Source organism: Malania oleifera, chromosome 12 (genome assembly GCF_029873635.1).
Source record: "Malania oleifera isolate guangnan ecotype guangnan chromosome 12, ASM2987363v1, whole genome shotgun sequence".
Classification (NCBI taxonomy): Eukaryota; Viridiplantae; Streptophyta; class Magnoliopsida; order Santalales; family Ximeniaceae; genus Malania; species Malania oleifera.
The window spans coordinates 81,881,160-81,908,769 of NC_080428.1; the positions used below are offsets into that span (position 1 = coordinate 81,881,160).

The 27,610-nt window shown below is 38.8% G+C and overlaps 1 protein-coding gene across 9 annotated transcripts in view; it reads left to right on the forward strand.

The window, feature by feature from the left end:
* The first annotated feature begins 1,070 nt into the window (after nt 1-1,070).
* The window catches only part of LOC131144700 (pentatricopeptide repeat-containing protein At3g04130, mitochondrial), a 34,634-nt gene continuing 8,094 nt past the window's right edge, over nt 1,071-27,610 (forward strand). The window contains exons 1-4 of one of the 9 annotated variants that reach the window (XR_009133872.1): nt 1,096-1,236; nt 1,454-3,117; nt 19,003-19,195; nt 19,365-19,861. Coding sequence is in view for 8 of the 9 variants with exons in the window: in XM_058093512.1 (XP_057949495.1) it covers nt 1,570-3,102 (1,533 nt within the window). In the remaining variant the exon portion in view is untranslated. Of the gene's footprint in view, nt 3,307-19,002; nt 19,196-19,364; nt 19,862-25,503; nt 25,726-27,610 lie in introns of those variants that run through there. The other 8 variants (XM_058093519.1, XM_058093518.1, XM_058093516.1 and 5 more) reach the window with 8 other exon arrangements.

Consider the following 27,610-nt stretch of genomic DNA (forward strand, 5'->3'; position numbering starts at 1 on the left):
AAATATAATGTTCAAAATTAGATTGAGTTTCGTACATAAAGTCAAATCCAACATTTGAAATTCACTATCCCAAATAAAAACTTTAATTTTACAAAATTTTCAAAGGCTTTAGGCATGTTCATTTTCTTGCTAGGAAAAAGAGTTTATATAAGAATTAGGATAGAATTAAATTTTATCTATTTGTGGTTCTTTTCTAGAGCTCCTCCTATTTGTGGTTCTTTTCTAGAGCTCTTGTTTGGTTTTTGCTCCAAGTCTCTACTTCTCAATGTACTGAAAAAAAATTAGCAATGATTCTTACATTGTATAGCCATAGAATATTCTTAGGATAAGAGACAATCACCTTTCTTAAGGTTTAACAAAAAAATAAAGACCTCTTTTTAGATTTTAAAAATTTTTAAGAGCTTTTTTATGAGATTTTAAGAATTCTATAAACCTACTTGAAATTTGTCAATAAAATACAAATCTTTTCTTGAATTTTGTATAAAAAAAAGTATTTTGAGAGGAAATTTATACCTTTTTGACAAATTTTAACGAAGGTTTCTGACATTTTAAAAATATCTTGAGAGGCCAATGAGATTTTTGAAACATCAGGAGGGGTCCTTGTTTTTTTTGTAAAGCCTAATGTCAGTCCCTTTTGCCCGATATTCATATTTTTTCAAAACTTAAAAACAAAAAAATTTAAAAACTGTACCACTAACATTATTAATTTTTGTAGTTGAGATTAACAACTAATAAACACAAATATAAATTTTATATTTATGAATCAAAGGTTTAGCTAGTTTAAATGTTTATTCAATTTTGAATTCAACTATTCAAGTTAGTCTCATTTGATCCAATTCTTAAAACACCAATTAACAAGCTAAACTTAATTAAATTATAAACTAATACCTTGTCTTTGTCTCGTTAAAAAATTCAAAATAGCATAATAAAATATTTTTAGGATAATAAAATCACCATTAGAACTTAAAATTACACCCAATGATTATAAAAATAATTTTTTAGGTCATTTGAAAGCTTAACTTAAAAAAAAAAAAGAAATAAAAAAGGACGAGTTCATAGATTTAATGCTTCTGCACCTGGGCCTGACCCGTTCTTATCGGGCCACTTTGAAGCCCCTTCACTCTTCATTTGATTATCAGTCCACGAATGACTTCAGAGACCCATGTCGTCTTCTCTCTCTCTGTTTCTCGGACAAGGCTTCGCAGTTGCTGCGGTAGTTTTACTTCAATCCTACAGGTACTGCTTTGAGCTTCTTCTCGGAAGCTAATTTTATTTCTGGTTCTTGATTTATTAGCTATGCCCAACAGTCAGGACCCTTTTTCCATTTTTGTTTGATAAGTTTTCTACAGTTCAATAGAATCAATACTGTGGTGGTTTCTCTGTATGGCTGTGTCTATTCGCAGAGGAGAGATACCCATTTCACTGATGCCCTATTCTCACTGGCTGTTTCCAGAATTCGCCATCTTCGTCCTCTTCTGTGGCACCTCTTTGGCGCTAATCCGAGGAAAACGAAGAAGCTAGTGTTTTAATGTTCTAATCATTTGCTCCCCTTCGGAAGAAAACCCTTCAATGATCTCCCAAATTAGAAGCTGCCCTCCAATTTCTTCTCGCTTTTTCTACGGAGAATGCTCTCGTGCCCTTTCTTCGGTGTGTTCTGCTTCCCCTTTAGAATGTTTCCGTTTCATGGGAACAAGAATCGGTAACCGAGAAGGGCAATGCCTAGATACAAGCAGACCTTCTGAAATTGACATTATCATAGCAAATATAACTCGAGGAAGTAGTGAGGATGAAGTTGTGCACTCTCTCCTGCACGACCAAGCCTGTAATAATATGCCCATCTCCCACACCCTAATTGATAAGTTGCTCCGGCGGTTCAAAGATGATTGGAAGTCTGCATTGGGTGTTTTTAGATGGGCAGAGGCCCAATCAAACTATAAGCATACTCCGGAAGCATACGATTTGATGGTAGACATACTAGGGAAAATGAAGCAAATGGATAAGATGAGGGCTTTGCTTGAGGAAATGAGGTCTGGCCGTCTTGTCATGCTTAGTACAATAGCAAAGGTTATGAGAAGGCTTGCGGGAGCAGGGAATTGGGAAGATGCCGTGAGAATATTTGATGAGTTGGGGACTTTCGGGTTGGACAAGAACACAGAATCCATGAACTTGTTGCTTGACACCCTTTGCAAAGAGAACAAGGTTGAGCAGGCCCGTGCAATTTTCTTGGAGCTCAAAACACACATTCTGCCGAATTCTCATACATTTAACATCTTCATTCATGGTTGGTGCAAAGTGAATCGGGTAGATGAGGCCCATTGGACAATTCAGGAAATGAAGGGACATGGTTGTCGCCCATGTGTTATCAGTTACTCAACAATCATCCAATCTTATTGTTGTTTTTATAACTTCAATAAAGTGTATGAACTCCTAGATGAGATGCAAACTCAGGGTTGCCCTCCAAACGTTGTCACTTACACCACTATCATGTGTTCACTGGCAAAGTCTGAACAGTTTGAGGAAGCACTGCAGCTAGCGGATAGAATGAAATCAGTTGGTTGTAAGCCTGACACTCTTTACTACAACTGTTTGATACATACACTAGGGAGAGCAGGCCGGCTACAAGATGCTGTCCATGTTTTTGATGTGGAGATGCCCAAGAATGGTGTTGCCCCAAATACATCTACCTACAATTCTATTATTGCTATGTTCTGCCATCGCGCTAAAGAGCAAAAGGCCTTGAACGTCCTTAAGGAGATGGAGGATTCAGCACTTTGTAGGCCAGATGTTCAGACATATTACCCACTGCTCAAGTCGTGCTTTAAAAGGGGAAAGACAGATGACAGTTTGAGCAGATTGTTGAATGACATGGTTAATAAGCATCATCTGAGTCTCGATCTCTCAACTTACACACTTTTGATTCATGGTCTCTGTAGAGCAAACAAATGTGAGTGGGCTTACCACCTTTTTGAGGAGATGATTAGTCAGGAGATAACCCCTAGATATCAAACATGTCATTTCCTTTTGGATGAAATCAAACAGAAGAATATGTATGATGCTGCTGATAGGGTTGAAGCTTTCATGAAACAAATGAAATCATCTTAGTAAAAGACAACTGAGGTGAACATATTTATGCTCATGCAACTCTCAAATGGATATTGATTTACTTTTGCTTTTACAACATCCAGATAGCACCTAGTCTATAGCATCTGTAATTGCCCACTGTTTGATGCATAAGGTTGAAGTAGTTCCAATCTCTACATAAATTTAAATTATAGTGAAAGACGACCGAGCTGAACATATTTATGCTCATGCAACTCTCAAATGGCTAACAATTTACTTTTCCATTGTAACATACAGCTAACACCTAGTCGATAACAACTATAATTGCCCACTGCCCGATGCATAGGGTTGACGTTGTTCCAGTCTCCACATAAATTTAAATTTTGAAGATTTGCCGTGGTCATCTGGTATTAAAATATATATATAAGTGGTGAATACATATATTGCTTGCTAATATCGGCAATTAGAAGTTGGTAATGGATACAATCCAGAGATGTAGGATCATAGGTTCTTTCTTTCCTGAAAATTGTAGTACAATAGTTAAATGTGTTGTTATTTATTGGTTAATTAAAAATGTAGAATTCCAAAAATTTTATTGTGAGCAATAACTGGAGATGAATAAACAGAGACTTAATGGCGCAAGAATGAGTGTTTTTAATGATAGCCATGCATAAGATAGTTTGTAAATGTCTTTGTAGCTGTTCTGTAACAAACATTCCTCTGCAATTTAATTCATACATAAGTGGATGCTTTTGTTGCCATTGTGGTGTTTGATGATCTGTTTTCTTATAGTTGAAATGGTATTCTCATGTTTAGGATACTAAGTGAAATTTTCATTATTGTGCCTTGGTGATATTTGGAGTGGCAAAGTCTAGTGACATGCTCAACATTTTTGGTTTGTTATGAATGGGACTTTATATTTTGCCTTTGGGAAAATGAGAGAAGGGCATGCATGCCATTTTTTTCATTTTTAGTTATACGAAAAAGGGGCAATCTAAATTTTCATATAGGGGACAAGCTTATATATTTAGCAGGCCAAATGAGGAGCGTTCAAGTCATTAATTACTATGAAAGGGGCATGCCCACTATTTTATGATTTCTTCTCATTCATTCTACTGGGGTTGAAATATAAAACAATTGATTGGTGGTAACCAGGGCTAGTGTTTTATTCAACAGTTTTTTTATTTTTAATAGAAAAAAAAAATGTTATTGAGGGAAGAGGATTATAAGAAGAGGAGAAAACAAGAAAAAAAAAAAATTATAAAAAGATCCATTAAAAAACTACACTTCTTTTTCTTTTGCTCTTTAGAAAACAAGTGTATTGCAAAACTTCTGCCGGCCTTCTCTGCCCCAGCTAGTCTAACGAACTCAATTGGGTTTCTTTACGTAGGCAAGAGACTGTGATTCAATATGCAAATTGAGTTGGGTGGCGCTGTCTATCACATTTGGATAACAAGGATTTCTCTTCTATATGAGCAAACCCTTTTGATATTGATGCTATGGTCTGCTATATTTTGGCTGATATAAGTAATAGATGCAAGGGGATTAGTCTCTAGGAGCAGCTCTTTTGATTGTATTTTATGTTTCTCCTTTTCTTTCTTGATTCAGAATCTTTGTAAAGGCTGTTTAGCATTTTGTACACGCCTCTACACTAATGTATGCTCTTACCTTTTCCCAAAAAAGCTTCATAAAAAAGATCATGCTAACTATGTTAGTCAATCCTGCTGAAATTCCATTGGCAGACAGGTAAGCCCATTGGCAAGCAAGAAAAACAATTATCCCCTAAAGTAACTACAAGACATGGATTGACCATTAAAAACATGAGCATTCTCTCTAACCGAGAACAGAAAGTGTTAGAACATCTTCTTGTTGTATTTGCTTTCCTATTCTTTCATTCCATGCATTGAAATAATTTCGAGCATTGCAAACTCATATCTAGGGAGTAATAGTGGAGAAATAGATGTTTTGTGGGAGAAATTTTGTTGAATGTGCCTATTTGGTATTTTGTTACCTAAAATGTAGCGCCCTGAACCCGGTGGGTCGCGGAGTGCTGTTCTTCCATATATATATATATATATATATATTTGATACTACTATTATAGCAACCCGAACCCGAAAGGGGGTCCTTGGTGTTCCTGTCCATAACTCAATATAAAACATGCAGCAGAAGATAAATAAACCTCAAACTACTTTACTTGAGTTCTAAACCATCCCAGTTACACATATTTATCTCCATGTTATATATTACATCCCAAAATAAACCAAAACATGATAAACAAGTGTCTCGCTTATACCTACAATAACTACAAAATCTAAACCCAGCCTTGTAGCACGCTAGGCTCAATTACCTGTAGGACTTGAAATATGAGATGGATATTGAGGTGAGATACTTCTCAGTAAGACAGATTAGATTATCATCAGTGTGTGACTAACATGAGTTTTAGTGTAAATATAATACATTTATTTATTTAACTGTAAGTGAAATGGCATTTGAAAACTGTACTCACACCTATATAATTGAAAATACATAATTTCCTTGATAACATACTTTTGGCTCATTATAGCCAATTTTTCATAAATTACATATATGAATAGAGAACCTTCCTTATTGGGCCATCATATAACATCATGAATAACCCCTATGATCGGGTTGTGCGGTCCGAAGACTAGACCTAGCAATTTGGCCGGTCGACCACTATTAGGTCAACATAACATGCTTTGAAGTACGATTTGCCTACCTCAACCTGGTCTAGACCCAGGAGGGTATCCTACTCTTCTCAGGCCAAATCGACTATCTATGGCCTACACTTCCACTACAATGTGGCTGCACTAATACTTTCACTAGTTGCAATACCGAGCTTCCATAAAATCTAGTCCCTCAGGGTTCATAAACCATGTATATAATTTACATAGTAAAAACAGTAACATGATCTCATTTTCATAATTCGTTATAAACTGTCATTTCATAACTCAGTATAAAACCGTCATATCATAATTCGGTATAAAACCGTCATTTCATAAATCCATATTATTCTTAACATTTCCTGAGATCTAAAACCATATCTTTCACTGTATAATACCATAAAAATCATCAGGTTTAATTATGCAATAATAATAAACATTCTCATGCCACACGATTTAAGTAATATATCATAATATAATAAACTGCTCGGGGGAAAATATATTTTGCTGAAAATAAAGGTATGATCATCTCTAGGGTTTAGTTTAACTCAATACATAGGTTTTTCAGGAAAGGGAGATGATCACCCCAGTGATCCCACTCACTTTAGTTTTTCCCAAATACGTATATAATACCCAAACCCTCATTTTTATACACCTGATTCAATCAAAAAATCATACATAGTATTCTTGTATCCGTATACTTCAGTTTAATCGATTCACATTTTAAAAATAACTGACATAATCTAATCCCCTTACCTGTTCCTGAAAATCTGCCTACAACCTTCAGAGGAAACCCTAGCTTCTTAAACTTGGCCGAGGAGTGAGGGCCGACAAGCCGGGAGGAGAGAGAGAGAGAATTGGAGAGTGGGAGTGGTGTGAACTTGGGCTAGAGAGAGAGTGTTACACAGTTTAGGGAAGGGGAAGAGATGAGAGAGAGAGAAACCCTAATTTGTGAGAATAAGAAATGAAAAATATTATAGGATTTCTATTTATAAACCCCCAACCCGCAGGAAACCGTCGACGGTTTTCCTATAATCATTGACAAGGAAAACCGTTGGCGGTTTGGTCTCTTACCAAACCAGTTTTCCTTTGTTTTTATATAAAAACTCTCGGTTGTTTGAAACCGTCGACAGTTTCCTTGAGATTGCTGATACTGTCGACGGTTTGGTCTTACCAAACCGTTGCCTTGTTGAAACCGTCGACGGTTTGGTCCTGTCCCAGCCGTTTTCCTTTTTTTTTTCCTTTCACTTTTCTTTTTCTTTTTCTTTTTTTTTTCTCTTTCTTTTCTTGGTTCAGGTTCCTACATCCTCCCCTCTTTCTAAAAATTTTGTCCTCAAAATTGCTAACTACTTATACCAACATTTGGAAATCACTAAAATGTTTATCCAACTCTGGAAAGATCCGGCGGCCACCCACATAGCTGCTCCGTCCCAAATTTATTAATTACCCTCACTTATGGCGGGGAATACCGTGTTTACATAAAAAGTGCCTCTTGGAGATTACAATAGTAAATCAAAAACCCTCCCAAAAGTCGCTCTTAACCTAAAACCAAAAACAGACAGTTTTAAACTAAACAAACTTACTCTAAACAAGTTCATAATCAAACAACCAAATACTTACCTCAACAGTCCCACTTACCTCTCTAGCGTTGGGCCTCATTGAATAAGTGTGGGTACCTCTAACGTATTTCCTTCGCTAATTCCCATGAAACTTCCTCAACTGCGTGATTACGCCAAAGTACTTTCACTAATGGAATCTTTTTGGTACGTAGTTCTTACTCCTTACGGTCTAGAATCTAAACTGGCACTTCATCATATGATAATGTGTCTCTGACTTCCAAAGACTCGTAGCTTATCACGTGTGAAGGATCTGGAACGTACTTTTTTAACATAGACATGTGAAACATGTCATGAATTCGACAATGTTGGGGGTAACGCTATCTTGTAAGTAACTGGATCAATCCTCTCCAGTATCTCGAATGACCCGATATACCTAGGGTTTAGCTTACTTTTCTTTCCAAATCTCATAACTCCCTTCATCGGAGCAATCCTCATAAATATCTTATCTCCTACCTCAAACTTTAGTTCTCGTCGGCGAGTATCAGCATAACTCTTTTGTCGACTCTGAGCTGTTTTAATTCTTTCGCGAATGAGTCTGATTTTACTAGAAGTTTGTTGTATAATCTCTGGCCCCAAAATTCGCTGTTCACCAACCTCATCCCAATACAACGGAGATTGGCACCTCCGACCATATAATGCTTCATACAGTGCCATCTCAATACTGGTCTGATAGCTATTGTTGTAAGCGAACTCGACTAGTGGCAGATACTAAATCCAACTACCTCCGAAATCCAGCTCATAAGCCCGCAACATATCCTCTAATATCTGAATCGTTCTCTTTGATTGTCCGTCAGTCTGTGGGTGAAACGCTGTGCTAAAGGTTAGTTGAGATCTCAAAGCTTTCTGCAAACTCTTCCAAAATTGGGAGGTGAACCATGGGTCCCAGTCTGAAATAATGGACACAGGTACGCCGTGTAATCTAACTATCTCCTAAACATATAACTCTGTTAGCTTATTCATGGAGTAGTTAACTTTAATTGGAACAAAATGGACAGTCTTTGTTAGTCGGTCAACAACTACACAGATGACGTTTTGCCCATGAAGTGCCGGTGGTAATCCCGTGATGAAGTCCATGGAAATGTGCTCCCACTTCCACTCCGGAAGGTGAAGTGGTTGCAATGATCTTGCTAGTCTCTGATGCTCAGTTTTCACTTGCTGACATGTCAAACACTGCTCTATGAATCGGGCAATTTCTCTCTTCATGTTGTTCCACTAGAAAGATTCTTGTAAATCTCGGTACATCTTGGTACTCCCTAGATGTACTGTATAAAGAGAGTGATGTGACTCTTCTAGGATGGTTCTTTTAATCTCAGCATCATTGGGTACACATAACCTGGTGTAAAACCTGAAAACCCCATCGTCTGAGATGTTAAGATCTGCCCTCAGTCCACTCTATACTTTATCCACAATCTTCACCAACTCTGCATCTTTCACCTGAACGGCCTTAATCCTTTCCAACAAGGTCGGTTGGACTATCAAACTATCAATGAACGCCTGGTGATTTCCCTCCACTATTTTTACATCAAATCTTTTCAGATTCATCCTGATTTGATGTTGAGTTACAACTGCTAACACTGATGCACCAACTGACTTCCGACTCAACGCATCAGTTACCGCATTAGCTTTCCTTGGGTGGTAACTGATAGTACAATCATCGTCTTTTATTAGCTCTAGCCATCTCCTCTGTCTCATATTCAGTTCCTTCTGCATGAAGAAGTATTTGAGGCTTTTATGGTCCGTGAAGATCTCGCATCTTTCACCATACGGGTAGTGCCTCCATATTTTCAATGCATACACTATTGCCGCCAATTCCATATCATGTGTGGGATAGTTCTTCTCGTATTCCTTGAGTTGACGAGAAGCATATGTGATGACCTTCTCCTGTTGCATTAAAACACACCCAAGCCCTTTCTGAGATGCATCACTGTAAATCACGAAACCACCATCTCCTGATGGAATGGTCAAAATCGGAGCAATGATAAGTCGTTTCAATTCTTGAAAACTCTGCTCACAATCATCAGTCCACTCATACTTCACATTCTTTCTTGTCAACCGTGTCAGAGGATCTGATAGTTTAGAAAACCCTTCTACGAATCGGCGACAATACCCTGCCAGACCTAAGAAAGTCTGGATCTCATGAACATTCTTCGGTCTTGGCTAATCCACCATCGCCTCTATTTTACTCGGGTCCACTCAAATACCGCCCCTAGATATTACATGTCCTAGAAATGCAACTTGTTCCAACCAGAATTCGCATTTCTTGAATTTAGCATAAAGTTTCCTTTCTCTAAGCATCTGAAGTACTAGCCTCAAATGAGTCTCATGCTCCTTGGAATTCCTCGAATAAACCAAAACGTCATCAATGAACACCACAACAAATTGATCCAGATACTTATGGAAGACCTTGTTCATCAGGTCCATGAATGCAGCAGGAGCATTAGTCAGTCTGAATGTCATAACCAAGAACTCATAGTGGTCATACCTGGTGCAAAAAGCAGTCTTTGGAACATCCTTTGATTTAACTTTCACCTGATGATACCCGGATCGGAGATCGATTTTAGAGAAGACCTGTGTTCCTTACAGTTGGTCAAACAGATCATCAATACAGGGTAGCGGGTACTTGTTCTTAGTCGTCACCTTATTTATTTCTCAGTAGTCGATACATATCCTCATCGACTCGTCTTTCTTTTTCACGAACAATATTGGTGCTCTCCAAGGTAACACACTAGGTCTAATAAATCTCTTGTCCAGTAGTTCCTGTAACTGCTCCTTTAATTCTTTTAATTCAGCTGGAGTCATTCTATACGGAGCCTTAGAGATTGGTGCCTTACCTGGAAGTAAGTCAATAGCAAACTCCACTTCACGATCGGGAGGCAACTCAGGTAAGTCCTCTGAAAAAACATCTGGGAACTCCTTTACTACTGGGATATTCTCCAGCTTTAGTTCTTTCATTGGTACTTCTTTCACACATGCTAAGTGCCCCTGACATCTCTCCAGGAGTAGCTTCTTTGCCTAAATAGCTGACAGAATTTGTGGTGAGGAGCGTATGCACGACCTTACAAATTTGTACTACTGCTTCCCAGGAGGTCTGAACACTACCTCTTTCTTGTAACAGTCAATATTGACATAGTTGGAGGATAGTCAGTCCATTCCCAGAATGACATCAAATCCATGCATGTCAAACACTATTAAGCTGACATGTAGCATTCTTCCCTAAACAGTCACTGGATAATCTCTAATCACTTTTCTACATACCACTACTATTCCTGTCGGTGTGACTACAGATAATTCGGTGTCTAGTAGCAGAGTTTCTACCCCACACAATTTGATATACCCCAAAGATATGAAAGAGTGCGCTGCTCCTGAATCAAATAACACAACAACTTTATTTGGAAACATAAAGATATTACCTGTCACCACGTCTTCTGCATTTTCTGCATCTCCCAAAGTAAGAGAATAAACCCACGCCTGGGCGGTGTTCCTCGGGGAGTTGCCTCGGGGTGCCTAATTCCCTCCCTGGTATTGATTAGGTAGGGGTGCATTGTTAGACGGCACACAGCAATCTCGTGCAACGTGGGCGCGTCTACCACACCAGTAATAGGTACCTGATCCACTTCGGTATTCCCTCGGATGCCTTTTAATACATTTAGGACAAGTAGGGTATGATAGGTTACCTTGAAATGCCCGATTTCCCATCTCCTGTCTCTAGCCTCCACTGTTACCATGCCTCCTCCAAGGACCCTGACTCGTACCTGCGAGAAAACCAGGAGGCATAGGTCTCTCTCTTTCTCTGATTTAAAATCCTTGCACTTCTCTGCAGACTCGTCTCCACTACAGTGGCTTTATCCACCAACTACGAGAAATCCTGCATCTGAAATGCCACCACCTGCTCGTAAATCCCTTGTCTAAGGCCCTTCTCGAACTTTCGCACCTTCTTGGACTCATCTGGTACCATATATGGGGCGAAGCGAGACAGCTCAAAGAACTTGGCTGCATAATGCTAAACGGTCAAGTGCCCCTAGGTTAGGTTCGTAAACTCCTCCGCCTTAGCATCTCTAGTGGAGGCAGGGAAGTATTGATCAAAGAAAATTTCTTTGAAATGGTTCTAGGTCAGAGCTACGGGTGTTGGTCTTTGCTCCTCAAGTAGCTTCACAGCTATCCACCAACGTTTGGCCTCTCCCTTCATTTTAAATGTGGCATAAAGGATCTTCTGCTCATCAGTGCAGCACAGTACTGCCAATATCTTCTCGATCTCCTGAACCCAATTTTCCGCAATGATTGGGTCGGCTCCTCCTGCAAAGGTTAGAGGATTCATGCACGTAAACTGCTTGATGGTGCAACCCAGCTCAGTGGTGGGACAGTTTTGCCCACTAGAATTTCGCATGATCTTTGCTATGACTAGCTGGACTAAACCACGAAGCACTGATGTAGAATCAATGTCGTCCTCGTTGGAAGCCCCCTCGTTGCTACTTCTTCCGGCGTTCACATTGTTATCCTTGGGATCCATCCTGAAGATAGGACAGAAATGAATTTAGAATTCCAATATCTTAACATGATTGGTACAATTATTTAACTAAAAACCACTTTAAGTCTAAGTTCTCAATTTAAGGTTCAATCCTATTGTTTAGACACAAAACCGTTGACGGTTTTACTGAGACCTCTGAAATTGTCGACGGATAACCTGAGATCCCGATAGCCTGTTTTGAGGAAACCGTCGACGGTTTGTGAATGCCGCAGAAAATCATCGACGGTTTGGTCCCAGAAACTTTACCAATCCCTTTTCTTGTATACATTTAGTCATTTCAAGGAACAAACCTCAAATCACCATAGAAATTATGACATATCCAACCAACTTAATGTTCCAGTTCTAATTTTTCAAGTTCCAGTCTCTCTACTCAGAAACAAAATCTGTCGATGGATTTATCATGACTTTTCTGAAACCATTGTTCCAGGAAAATCACATAAGACCGTCAAGGGATTTCTACCTTCAGGTTGCGAGAAAAAACTCAAAATAACCTACCAGTATCCTAATCTACCCGTTTCTATCCTCATCTTAACTCGAACCTATACTCTGGTAAGATCATCTGTCAAAGTCTACAGGACCTATCTTCTTTGGCTCTAATATCACAACTATAGCTCCCTGAACTGGGTGGGGCCCGAAGTGCTATTCTTCCATATATATATATATATATATATATCTTTGATACCACTGTTATAGCAACCCGGACCCGAAAGGGGGTCCCTGGTGTTCCTGTCCATAACTCAATATAAAACATGCAGCGGAAGATAATTAAACCTCAAAATACTTTACTAGAGTTCTAAATCATCCCAATTACACATATTTATCTCCATGTTATATATTACATCCCAAAATAAACCAAAACATGATAAACAAGTGTCTCGCTTACACTTACAATAACTATAAAATCTAAACCCAACCTTGTAGCACGCTAGGCTCGATTCCCTGTAGGACCTGAAATATGAGATGGATATTGGGGTGAGATACTTCTCAGTAAGACGGATTAGATCATCATTAGTTTGTGGCTAACATGAGTTTAGTGTAAACATAATACATCCATTTATTTAACTGTGAGTGAAATGACATTTGAAAACTATACTCACACGTATATCATTGCAAATACATAATTTCCTTGATAACATACTTTCGGCTCATTATAGCCCATTTTTCATAAATTACATATATGAATAGAGAACCTTCCTTATTGGGTCATCATATAACATCATGAATAACCCCCATGATCGGATTGTGCGGTTCGAAGACTGGACCTAGCAATCTGGCCGGCTGACCATTGCTAGGTCAACATAACATGCTCTGAAGCACGATATGCCTACCTCAACCTGGTCCGGACCCAGGAGGGTATCCTACTCTTCTCAGGCCAAATTGACTATCTATGGCCTACACTTCCACTATAGTGTGGCTGCTCTAATACTTTCACTAGTTGCGGTATCGAGCTTTTATAAGATCTAGTCCTTCAGGGTTCATAAACGATATATATAATTTACATAGTGAAAACGGTAACATGATCTCATTTTCAAATTCGGTATAAACCATCATATTCATAAATCTGTATAAAACCTGTCATATCATAACTTGGTATAAAATTGTCATTTCATAATTCGGTATGAAACCGTCATATCATAACTCGGTATAAAACCGTCATTTCATAATTCGGTATAAAACCGTCATATCATAACTCAGTATAAAACCGTCATTTCATAAATCCACATTATTCTTAACATTTTCTGAGATTAGTATAAAACCATATCTTTCACTTTATAATACTATAAAAATCATCAGGTTTAATTATGCAATAATAATAAATATTCTCATGCCACACGATTTAAGTGATATACCATAATGTAATAAACTGCCCGGGGGAAAATATATTTTGCTGAAAATAAAGGTATGATCATCTCTAGGGTTTAGTTTAACTCAATGCATAGGTTTTTCAGGAAAAGGAGATGATCACCCCAGTGACCCCACTCACTTTAGTTTTCCCCAAATACGTATATAATACCGAAACCCTCATTTTCATACGCCTGATTCAATCAGAAAATCATACATATTATTCCTGTATCTGTATACTTTAGTTTAATCGGTTCACATTTCTAAAATAACTGACATAATCTAATCCCCTTACCTGTTCCTGAAAATCTGCCTACAACCTTCAGAGGAAACCCTAGCTTCTTAAACTTGGCCGAGGAGCGAGGGCCGACAAGCCGGGAGGAGAGAGAGAGAACCGGAGAGTGGGAGTGGTGTGAACATGGGCTAGAGAGAGAGTGTTACACGGTTTAGGGAGGGGGAAGAGATGAGAGAGAGAGAGAGAGAGAGAAACCCTAATTTGTGAGAATAAGAAATGAAAAATATAATAGGATTTCTGTTTATAGGCCCCCAACCCGCACAGGAAACTGTCGACGGTTTGGTCTCTTACCAAACCAGTTTTCCCGTGTTCTTATATAAAAACTCTTAGTATTTTAAAACCGTTGACGGTTTCCCCGAGGTTGCTGAAACCGTCAACGGTTTGGTCTTACCAAACCGTTGCCCTGTTGAAACCGTCAACGATTTGGTCTTGTCCCAACCGTTTTCCTTCTTTTCTTTTTCCTTTTTCTTTTTCCTTTTTCTTTTTCTTTTTCTTTTCTTTTCTTGGTTTGGGTTCCTGCATAAAAACCCTATCAACTGTACCTTGATGAACGCTATGTTGAAGCTGTGTGCAAGACTCATCGCAGTCATCAGTTATGTATGGTGGTTTAGAGATACTTGAAAGGGGATTCTGAGCGCGTCAAGTTCTTAAGCTAAGATAATGGGAAAAAAAAAAAAAACTCATAATCTTAAGAAGATCATGAACACAAATAAATTAAGTGAATTTAACCTTGAGAATAACAAGATCATTTAGAATTCTCTTACTTTATTCTTAAGGTAAGAATCTGTAGTTTGTTCATTGTGTAGTCCCATACCAAAATAGTCTAACATGTGCAGGAAAATATGGTGGCTCAATTGTTTGTTGAACAGGTTGATCATTTTCTGACCCTTCAAAATTGTTTGCTTTGCCTGTTACAGTCGATCAATGGCTCATGAGTTAGTCAATTGTTCATCTTGTGAAATTCACATGGGGTGTCTAGGAACTCCTGTGAACTTCTCTAAGTTGAGGGTTTCTTTAGTGTGAGAAAACCTTTTGTATGAGTTACTTTTGTCAATTATGGTCGTTGGTGTGGATTTCTACTCGTTGTGGTTCCTGTGTATGTAGGCTTTAAATCTGAACCAAGTAAATTTATCTGCTCTCTCTCTCTCTCTCTCTCTCTCTCTCATCTATACTTTGTTAGATTCTTGCGCTTTACTGGTTTGTTTATGTTGATCCTTTTGAATTTTCTGCAACAATTATGAATAATTTGCACACTCACATTGAGCTTATGGAGCTACTTATCCCCTGTTTGGTTTGCAAAATCAGGCCAGGAATGGAATCAAGCTTCAGGAATGAAATCACATTCGTGCGTTTGGTTTGAGGAATGAAGGGCGGAATACAATTCCACCCGGAATGGTGATTCCATCATTTGAGGGAATGGTGATTCCTGCCCAAATGGACTGGAATCATTTCTCATTCCATGGAATCAAAGACATTCCCGTATACCCCCAATCTCAGTTCTTCTTCTTCTCCTCCTCCTCCTCTGCTCCGGTGACCTCTGCTCTGCCATCACTGAGGCTGTCACCACCATCCATGGCCTCGCCATCCTTGACTGCCGTCTGTAGCTTGGATCCGTGGTCCATGGCCTATCCGTTTGCTCCATCACCATCAAGCTCAAGGATGCTGAACTCGTGCTTTAGATTGCAGATCAAGCATCATTGTTTGAGAACTTGGCCCTTGACACCGTTGTCGCAGCAAGCCATTGCCACCCTTGCTGCCGAAGCTTGCATCATCACCATGGTCGATCCATCCTTGAGCTAAAGTTCCATGATCTTCTTCAATGAAAGAAGATTTTTGTTTAAAACAGATTTTAAAATAAAATTTATTTATTTATTTTAAAAATTATGAAAGAAAAATTCATTTTAAAATAGATTTGAAGATGGATTTGTTTATTTTAAAAAAAATATTTTAAAATAAAAAATAAAATCAAAATATAGTAATCACAATTTAAATTTTGATTGTAAAAGGGTATTTTGGAAAATATCACATCTTTCATTCCATTCCCATAGTCATTCCGTGTGAGCATCCAAAAGTAGTAATGGTGTTCCAACCATGATTCCATTCTAGTCTCAATTCCATTCCATTGTCGATTCCATTCCGAAGTTAAATTCATTCCGCAAACCAAACAGGGGGTTGTAGATACACAATTATAGGCCACTCTTCACATTTGTATGATTTATAATAAATAGAGCAGCATCTAAACAGTATTCAAGTGATTATGGGTCTCATAATTAGTTGTGGAACCTTAAACTAACTTAAATGTGATTCACCACTGCACCATAAAGACTAGAATTCTTGAAATTAAGGGCATGGAGTGCCCCATGATTATTATGTGGACCATCAATTCAGGCATAGTAGGAAGTAGAAAAGTGTCTTCCCCATGTCTTAGCTCCAAACATAAATTGAGCATAGAGATTAATCTATGCAGGGTATAGGAGATATGATGCTTTTACTATGCCTCATGGTGAGGGAGCTTTTGATAAAATCATGTGAAGTGGGAGATACCAGAGTTGGAAGCAAAAAGGAGAGAGTGATCGAGAAACTATCTCTGTAGCAGCTGCAGAACACTAACCTCCCAACTAGATTGAGCGAGGGCCTTGAAAGCTAAAGCTGGTACTGCTTGGGCTTTCCTTTTAGGACCACACTGGAGGAATATTCATATATTCTTGTACGGTGTTGGCAGTATGCCTTACAGGTATTCAAATTTAGACGCTTACGTTGGCCCAAAGGAGAAACCTCTTGGGAAACCATGGATCATATGTCATTTCCACCTATTCCCATTCTATTTCCATGAATCTATAGAATGGGAATGAGTGGGAATACCTGCCTAGTCGTTTCCATTCTTAAGGGATTAGAATGGTTCAGTCCTATGTTTGGATTGTTAGGAATGATGATAATCATTAGTAAGTCCAATGGTGGCAGGTATTATTTTTGTTTTCTTTTTGTTTTGAATTATAATAGAAGGGTAATATGTCATTTTGATGCATAAACACCTATTCCTCTCACCTGGATTGGCATTCCCACACCGTCCCTTGGGGTTTCCAAATGCGAAATGGGTTTAGTGGTGGACTCAGTGGAAAGGATTCCCATAGGTTGCGTTTGTTTCGATGGCTGGGGTTTATGAGACTCGACTCAATTGGCTACAATATTTATCGCTCTCCATGTTTGGATTATCATCCATAGAGGACCAGCTAATCAATCAAAATACAAGCATGGCCTTAATGAAAAAATAACACAGGGAAAGAAGGAAACAAAAACAAAACAAACAGCATTTCAGTTTTTCCATTAATTAGAGACTGCTGGTCAACGACTCATCTTAGAATGGGGGAGGGGAGGACCAGCCAACCTTCTACTTTGCCAGTCCTATCCTGCATCAGAGTTGCACCAAATATAGTCTTAGGGCAGTAGGGTAAGTTATGCCGGAGTTACACCAAATATAGTATAAGGGTAGTAGGGTAAGTTAAGCCGCAAAAACAACACACTGACAGAATTCAAACATTCATTCCCATTCCACTCACCTTTCCATTATACAGATTTATTCTGGCATACCTAAGATGGGCAAAATGATTCAACAGCCCAAAAATTCTAAAATACTAGAAACTTCTTTGCTACATTCATAGGTCATGGCTTGAATTTCTTGAAGGAGCGGTGGATGGAAAAAAAAAAAAAAACAACAATAATAAAGAGAGAGAGAGAGAGGGTTCCTCCCTTGGTTACTATTGCAACTATAGTCTCTTGCTAATAAGAAAGGTGTCCAAATTTTTAATTGAAGATGCTCTACATTAAGTCCTTAACCTTCTCATATTGCAAGTCATAACCAGGTTATGCTGATGGGATTCAGCAAAACCTTACACATGTGGCAGATGGAAATAATGTTCCCTTTTTCGTTTTCAAAATATGAGTTCTATAGGTAGTAGAAACTAGAAAGTATATTGAATGGGTTTGACATTTGAGATAAACAAGAGAAAAGCTTGCACACAATGTGACACCACAAAGGATTTATAACGTACCAATTCCATTGCGCACTGTGTTGGCATTTTCTTTTGCAAGTGGGATCCACATGAACACACATTATAGTACGCACAAGCGGGTTCCACTTGCAGGAAAAATACTGACTCATCACTCAAACACAATGGAATTGGTGCATTGTAGACCGTATGCTATCCTGTTACATGCAAAATTTTCTCCATAACCATAAGCATAAAATTTCCACAGGTATTTTCATTGGGGATTATGTATACATGCAAGTTACAGAGACAATCCCATCCCATTGTTACTTTGTTCCATAGTTTGCCTGAGGTGCTTTCTTTTTGGTTGCCTTTGACTTGTTTGGTGCTGGTTGGAGGGATGCAGCTTCACGTGGTTTTGTCCATTTTGATAGGAATAAAAATAGTGAGAAAAGTGTGTGGGGGGGGAGAGGAATCCAATCCACTCCACTCCAATCCTATCTCATGATCCAATGGTGCTGAGAAGTGAGAACAAATTCATATAAGACCAGAGCTTCCTCCTGCCTGCAGAAAATCACCACCTGCATGCTAGCATCCTTCTGCCTGCATAAAATCACCACCTGCATGCTAGTATCCTTCTGCCTAACAAAACCTCTAAAAGAGGTCAATGAGAGAGTTTCCAGACAACCTAGACATACCCAACTTCCAATGAAACTCAAACAAGCGGCTAATTGGATGTTTGTTTTAGTCATATGATTGCACTGGGGTGAGATAAGGACTTGCAAATTTGCACACCTATTAGCTTCGCGTGTTAGAATGGCTCAGTTTGACCCTGCAGCCACCAACCAGGCCACTCAAAATAAAATGAATGCGGAAAATTTATTTTTCCTTACTCAAAATTGAAGGTGTTAGAATATCTTTTAGTTGTATTTACTTTCCTATTTTTTCATTCTATAAATTGAAATTATTTAAATACTGCAAACTTATCTTCAGGGAGCAATAGTGGAGAAATAGATGCATGGGGAGAAATCTTGTTGAATATGCCCATTTGTTATTTTGTTACCTAAAAAACCTTTCGACTGCACCTTGTCAAAACCTTTATTGAAGCAGTGTGCAACACTCGGTGGTTATGTGTGGTGGTTTAGAGATACCTTGGAGGAGATTTGGAGTGACTCAAATTCTCAAGGTAAGATTAAAGTTACACGGGAAAAAAAAGCTCATAATCTTAATCATGACCACAAATATGTGAATTTAACCTTGACAATAACAAGACCATTTAGAATTCTCTTGCTTCATTCTTAGGATAAGATTCTGTACTCTGGAGTTTGTTTATTCTTAGTCTTGTGCCAAAATAGTCAAACATGTGCAGGAAAATCTGGTGGCTCAATTCTGCAGAATCAGTAGACTGGTCTGGTTGAACAGGTTGATCGTTTGCCGACTACAAAATTTTTTGCTCTGCTTGCTTCAATTGATCAATGGCTCATGAGCTGGGCAATTGATTTTTGAACCTATAGAATTAGAATTGTTTGCTCTCCATCTCGGTCGGCTGATAGATCACGAGCTAGTCAACTGAATCTCAGGGAAAAACTATTCCGAATTTCCTATGTCAATTGTCCTTCTCCTGAAATTCATATGGGTTGTCTATGAACTCTTTCGAACTTCTCTATTGAGCAAGAGAAAAATTTTTGTGTGAGGTACTTTTTGTCAATTATGGGCGTAATTGTTTAACTGGGCTGGTGGGGCATGAGAGTGTTATGTACTCTTTTCACCTTTGAGCTCTTTGTGGTGAATTTTTACTCATCATGGTGCCTCTTAAGGCTTTAAAGATGAACTAAGTAAACTTGTGTGTGCATTCTTCTTCTTCTTCTTCTTCTTCTTCTTCTTCTTCTTTTTTGGGTGTTACTTCTATACTTTATTATATTCTTGCAATTTTACTGGTTTGTCTATGTTGATCCTTCTGACTTATTCTGCAACAACTATGAATATGATATATTGAAAGATAGTGTGATAGAGTCACGTTGAGGCTATGGAGCTACTTATAGAAATTGAAAGTTTATTGAATGATAAATTATAGGCCATTCTTCACGTTTGTAGCTGTGATATTACAATAAATTAGAGCGATATCTAAACAGTGTTAAATACCATTATGGGTCTCATAATTAATTATGGAAACTTAAACGTGACTCACGAACGCACCCTAAAGACTAGAATTCTTGAGATTAATGGCATGGAGTGCCCCATGATTTTTATGTAACCCATCAGTTCTGGCATGGTTGGAAATAGGAAAGGGGTCCTCCACAAGGCTGTGACATATTGTCCCCTTTACAATCGTGAAATTGTGCATAGAGATTAATCTATGCAGCGCATAAGAGGTATGTTGCCTTGCCTATGCTGCCACGGTTAGGGAGCTTTTGATAAAATCAATTGAAGTGGGAGAAAGCAGAGTTGGAAGCGAAAGGGGTCTATCAGTTCAAGCATAGTAGGAAATAGGAAAGGGCTGTGATATATGGTCCTACCTCCTAGCATAAAATTTTACTTATTAGAGATTAATCCATACAGTGTGTCACGGACCCCCAAAATGAGACTCAGGTAAGGGCCATGTGGGAGTCGTTGAGAGCTCTCCCTCGACAAGTCAGTCAAGTCTCACATGTTCAAGCCTGCAAGCACGAGCACCAGGTGAGTCTCAATACTCAAGGAAAACAAGGAATAATAGAAAATCACACGAGCAATATATTCTCATACACAGAATTAGACTATAACAATCAGGGATATCACAATTCAAGGCAACAAAACACCATAATGAAAAGGACTACTAATATTATTCAAATCCAAGAGAATAACCATACAAACGTTAACACTGATAATTATATATATATATATATATATATATATATTCATTCTAAATCCCTAGAGAATACAATTAAAGCAGTATATATATATATATATATATTCATTCTAAATCCCTAGAGAATACAATTAAAGCAGTATCTCTCTCCCCATTTTCCTTATTACATTGTCACTCCCTAACATCCTCCCCGATTCATTTTATCGACGTCCTCGTTGATGTGTTGTAGAAGGCCTTCTCACTTTACTGAGGTTGAAGCTGATGTTGTTGTCTTCAAATTTCTGAAATCTTCAATCTTCTGTATGGCATGCTGAAGGTTTTTTGATTTTTCCCAACTATTCTCTTCTTCCCCCAGCCCCAGCCACCAAACCATATATTGTTGTTGTTGATGACTTTCTGTATTGACGACTCTGTCTACAATGATCTCCTGGACATCTTTGTTTACAGGTTGCCTTTTGGAAATTGTTGATCTCTTTATCTTTTGTCGGTGCGGATTTGCTTCATCTATGTGGAATGGCTTTAAATTGCTTGCATGAAACACGGGATGGACTGGACGTCTATGGCTTTTCATCTACTCGTGTTGTTCAAGCCGATAAGGTGCATATCCCACCTTCTCGATCACTTTGATTGGACCTTCATAACGGCGTAAAAGCCTTTTATCCTTGCCGCGGAGAAATCGAAATGTCTCTGGTGGCACTTTTACAAAAACCAGATCTCCAGTTTCAAATTGTTGTGGTCGTCTCCCTTTGTCAACCCATTTCTTCATGCGTTTTGATGCTTTTTCTACCTGAGCTCGAGTGACTTCAATGTTTTGCAACCAATTTTTCGTGAATTGGTATGCTTTCGGGCAATTTCCTTTGTATGGACCATCCAGAGTGTGCAGGAGAGTTGGTTGTTGACTTGTCATAATCTCAAAAGGGTTTTTATTAGTCGCAGAAGATTTCATAGAGTTAAAACAGAATTGTGCTGTGTCCAGTAACGTAACCCAATTCTTTTGATTTGAGTTAACAAAATGTCGTGAGTATTCTTCCAACATCCCATTAAAACGTTCGATTTGACCACTGTCTGTGGATGGTAGCTGGTGGACAGATTAAGGTTTGAACCCATCAAGTGAAAGAGTTCACTCCAAAATCCCCCAGTGAATTTGACATCCCTATCACTGATTAGGCTTTTTGGAACACCCCAATATTTCATCACATGCTTGTAGAATAGTTGAGCTGTCTTTTCTGCTAAACATGGCTTCGAGACTGGTACAAAAGTTGCATACTTTGAGAACCGGTCAATCACCACTAAAATTGTGTCATACTCCTCTACTTTTGGCAACGAGAAAATGAAGTCCAAAGAGACACTCTCTCATGGCCTGTCAGGAACTAGCAATGGCTCCAATAAACCTAAGGTCTTCTTCCTTTCTACCTTGTCTTGTTGACAGATCAAGCAAGTTTTGATATAACTCATCACATCATCTTGCATATTCGGCCAATAGTACTCCTGTGTAATCAAGGCATGAGTTCTTCGCCATCTCGGATGACCAACCCACAATGTATCATGACACTCTTTTAGTAAGGTTTTCCTTAAGTTTCTAGCTTTAAGCACATAGACTCTCCTGTCTTTTAGTCATTATCAGTCCATCTTCTACCCAGAATTGTTGTGTCTTCCCTTCTGCTATTAGTTTGTTTAGTGTTTACGCCTGCTGATCTATATTTAAATGTTCCCTAATAAGATTCTTCAAAGGTAACGCCACCCTACTAGTTGATAAATGACTAATGAGTTTCAATGTTGTCAATTCGATTTTTCTACTTAAAGCATCAGCCATTTTATTCGTCTTTCCTACTTTATATTCAAAATCAAAATTAAATTCAACTAGCTTCTCCTGCCAACTGGCTTGTTTTGACGTTAGTCCAAGTTGTGACAAGAAGTGAGTAACTGCCACATTATCGGTTTTTACCACAAATTTGGACCCCAATAGATAGTGCCTCCACACTTGGAGACAGTGTACCACCGCGAAAGTCTTAAGATTGGAACCATGGTATTCTTCCGCCATAAGTGAGGAGTTTTCTAATAAAGTTAGGAGGTAATACCCTCTTTTTTTTTTAAAGTGTACCACCGCGAGAAGCTCATTTTCTTGTGTTGTATAGTTCCGCTCGGTACCCGATAATTTTCTACTTTCAAAAGCAACTGGATGCCCTTCCTGCAAGAGAACTCCCTCTAATGCAAAGTCTGAGACATCTGCTTGCACTTCAAACGGTTTTGTCACATCAGGAAGGATTAACACAGGATTTCCTACTTCTCCCCCTTTTGGCAATAGCAAAAAGGGCTCAAACAAACATTTAAGCATATAGACAAATAATCATCTGAATACAAGATATGTTTGGAAAAAAGTTTTTAGAAAAAATCGACAGCATGCCTTTTGAAAATAGAACATTTTTCCTAAAAATACCTGTATAAAAGTGACCTAATTGAGTAATATATTTACAAGATATCCACAACTACTTAATCAATTTAGTATTCTTAAAACATGACTATGACTATCAATCATGCAAGAGATATGACAGTCATGCATTTCAAAGCATAAACAAATTCTCAAGGCATGAAATATAACAATGAGGCACAAAAATTGTATAACTGGTCATTAAAAGGTTCAAATGACATAACAAACATGATTAGACTAGAAATATATACAAACCATTGTAATTGAAATATATCATAAGACCAGTGAAAGATTTGAATTAAAAACACATAGCATGTGATATCAAATAGAAGGTTTGAGCATAAAAGCAGTCTAACTAGTTCGCATGCATTTTCATGTGAAGTACCGAACGAGTTATGCAATTTAAAACATATAGTATATAATAATAAGGCAAGTGATAAAGAGTTTAGTTTTGAAATTTGATTTTGCCAAAAGTACATGTAAATATATATATATATATATATATATATATATATGTATGTATATAATAATAATATACATCGCTCTTATAATGTTTGCAAAATGGTATTGGAGATTGCTTGCTGAAAAATAAACTTTAATTTAAAACAAGCAAGCACAAATTTTTTTGATTTGTCAATTAAGCACATACTACAATATAACCAAAAAAAATCACAACCATAATGATCCTAAAGATGTCAAATAATTTAGAGCAAGGATCACATGACAAACACAAACAACATGTGGCAAAGAAATATTGTTAGAACCCGAACCGTGATACATGAATTAATTATATAAAAGAAGGGTAAATTGGTAAATTGGGCAAGCTTCATCGACGAAGCCAGAGTTCGTTGACGAAGTACCTTTTGTACTCGGCAACGAAATTCAGAGGCTCGTTGACAAGGAGAAGCCGAGAGGTTTTGGGAAACCGGGAATCTCAGGCTCGTCGACGAGGTCGCCAACTCGTCGACGAGATGTCTTTAGTGACTCGTCAACGAGGACGTCATTTCGTGGACGAGGACGGCCGAGTCAAGGGTTATAAATATCAGTTTCCATTACTTCCAAGTTAAGCAATCTCAAAATATCCTCTCCCTCTCTCTCTAGAACTTAAAGATTGCTCTTTCTCTAGATTTCCTCGCCGTTCATCGCTTGAATCATAAATTTGACGTTACCGCGTAGATGAGGGCAAGATTCTCTTCCTGAATAGTGGATTGGAATCTCGTTTCGAGCAGTTTCGGGTTTTGATTCAAAAATTGAGGTAAGGTTCGGTTTCCATTTCTGTTTCGAGAAATGTGTAGTAGTACGAATTGTAAGGAAGTATTGTTCTGCATTGTTTAGGTTTTAGTGTCTCGGTTCGTAGTTTTGGGAGCCGTAGAGTTCGTGACTCGATTTCAGGTTAAGGTAAGGGGATTCTGTTTATATCAGTTTATTTTTGAAATCGATCATCGGTAAACCTGTAGGTTACGATTATATGTATGTTTTGACTACATATTTGGAAAAATCTATCGGGTAAAAATGCGGGATTTTCAGGTTATAGTTTTTGAAAAAATTGGGATTTTCGGGTATCATCTCTACTTTGTTTGGAAAACTGTATATTGTATTTAAACTGTATTATTGAGATGACCGTATCCATATTTGTATAAAACTGTATGCTTGAATTGGAAAACGATATGATTTACTATATACCAAATAAGTGTAGAATGTATGGTTGTATGTAAATGTTCCAGATATTTTGTAAAATAGTTAGTGGTGGCTAATTACCGTATGCTGATGAGTATAGGAACATGAGTTCCAAAATGATTCCAGGTTTTGTGAAATCAGCTAGTGGCGGCTAATTACCATACGTTGCGCCATGTACCGGTTCATTACCGTGGGCGAGAGTGTCCGATTCTATATCCGAGGGCGTGAAATATCGCCAGTGTGTTCCATTTGGTCACCAATGGGTGTGAGTTACACCGTATTGGCGACGTACCGCTGTGAGGCTTCGGTTATCACAGGGTATCAGTTGCTTGAGTGTGACGACACCGACCGTATGTTTGGGTATCGTATGTACTATAATGAATTTGTAAAAATACTGGAACTGTATGGAAATGTTTTGAAACTGTATCGTATTGTATGGTGTTATGTTGTACGTAAAATAACACTGGTATGCCACACTGATATAACCTGTTTTCTTCCTTATTGAGAGGTGTCTCACTCTGAATGTATATACAAATGTTTCCAGGTCCTTCGGGTAGCCGAAACTGACATTCTAGCATCTGGAAGCGGGGGTGTTGTTTAGCTACAATTAATGCCTAGATATGTACGAGTTTTGTAACCGGGGTGTCGTGATGGTTTTTGTAGACACCCGGGGTATGTTTTGTAATTATGGGAACGTATATCTTAGTGTTGTATAGACTCTGGTATAGTATGTTATATGGATAGAATGAACATTTTTCCGCTGCGTATTTGATGAGTATGGATGTGTAAGCATTTGTTTTTGGGTTTCTGTATACCCCACGGGTTCGGACCCTCTTCCAATATTGTATCATGTATGTTTAATTGATACAGAGACAAGTTAGGTTTCTATTTTCACACCTGAGACTCATCTGCGGGTTCATGGCGTGACAGCTTGGTATTAGAACTAACCAGGTTTTTAGGTCTTGTAAACTTGGTTAGGTGTAGTTATGAGTACATACCAGAGTATAAGATGTAGGAAGTGGGTATAGTAGGTCGAGGATTGTGTTGTTGCTAGACGGGGACTCGTTGGTGGTATTCTATGTTCTTCCTGGAATGACGATTTCAGAAAGATCATGGCAAACCATTGATGGATTCGTGCCAGTGTGATAGGACAGGCCTCGATCTGTTAGAGTGGTAGTTGACATGATTTGTCCTAATGATTGTGTTAACGGTGTACGATATAGGAATTCTAACCGATTCCTATTCTATTTTCAGAATGGAGCCCAAGGATAACAACTTGGATAGTGGCTCCTAGGGGACTGCGAGTGATGAGTCTCCTTCCGTGCCACCAGGTTTGATGAGGCAGGTTATGCAAGAGATCGGGCAGAGTGTTAGGAGACACGAGCGCTCTCCTACCGATGCAGGGTGTACCATCGAGAGGTTCACACGTATACTCCCTTCAACATTTGCAGGAGGACCCGATCCATTTATAGTAGAGGAATGGGTCGAGAAGATCGAGAGGATTCTAGAAGTCCTCCACTGCACAGATAGACAGAGAGTCCTTTACGCTATTTTCCAGCTGTCTGGAGAGGTCGGGCGTTGGTGGACTGTAGTGAGTTTGCTTGAGAAGTAGAGAACTGGTCCATCGAGTATGACGTGGGGCCACTTCATTTAGGTATTCTTAGAGAGATACTTCCCGGCTTCCACTCGTGATGTGAAAGCCGATGAGTTCTCGGGCCTGATGCAGGGTACCCTGACGGTGCAGAGATATGCAACCAAATATATCGAGTTATCTCGATTTGCGCCGTACTTAGTTCCGAATGAGTACGAGAAGGCTTGGAGGTTTGAGAGGGGTCTGAGGAAAGACATCCGCTGACTTGTGGGGATGCTGCAGATCTGCGAGTTCTCTGTTTTGGTGGATAAAGCCACCATAGTTGAGACCGACCTCTAGGGAGACGAGGTAGTGCAGGAACAGAGAAAGAGGTCGGTACCTTCTGGGTCTCAGACTGGTCCTTGGCAGGGATAGTGGAAGAAGAAGAAGAAGAACTACAGTTCAGGTTATTGGTAAAACACCGAGCGGAAGAATTCTCACGGGGACCTATCCTTCGCACCGTGCGCCAAGTGCCGTAAATGGCATGATGGCGAATGTCAACCGTTCTAAGGTAACTACTATAACTGTGGCAAGTCAAGCCACATATCACGAAATTGTCAGGCATCGAGGAGAGATATGCCTGCACAGAGCCAGAACCGTGGGAGTAATTAGATGCTTCGAGGAAGCTACCAGGCAACCACGGCTCCGGCAAGGGTATATTCACTTACTCCAGCAGATGCGGAACACACTGGGAACATGGTGACAGGTACCATGTTACTGTTTTCAAATAGAGCTGTCATTTTATTTGATTCAGAAGCAACCCATTCATTTATATCTGCTAGCTCTGTGAAGTTGTGTGGGCTTGAAACCCGAGTGATGGATGAGAGGTTGTCTGTGGTTACGCCGACTGGGAGTGTAACGATCTGTAGTAAGATGTTAGGAAACTGTCCAGTAGTAATTCAGGGAAGGCTGCTACCAGCGAATCTTGTAGTATTCGACATGTCTAGTTTTGACGTCATACTAGGGATGGATTGGCTATTCTCTAGTTATGCGCTGATTGATTATCGTAGGAAGGTAGTAG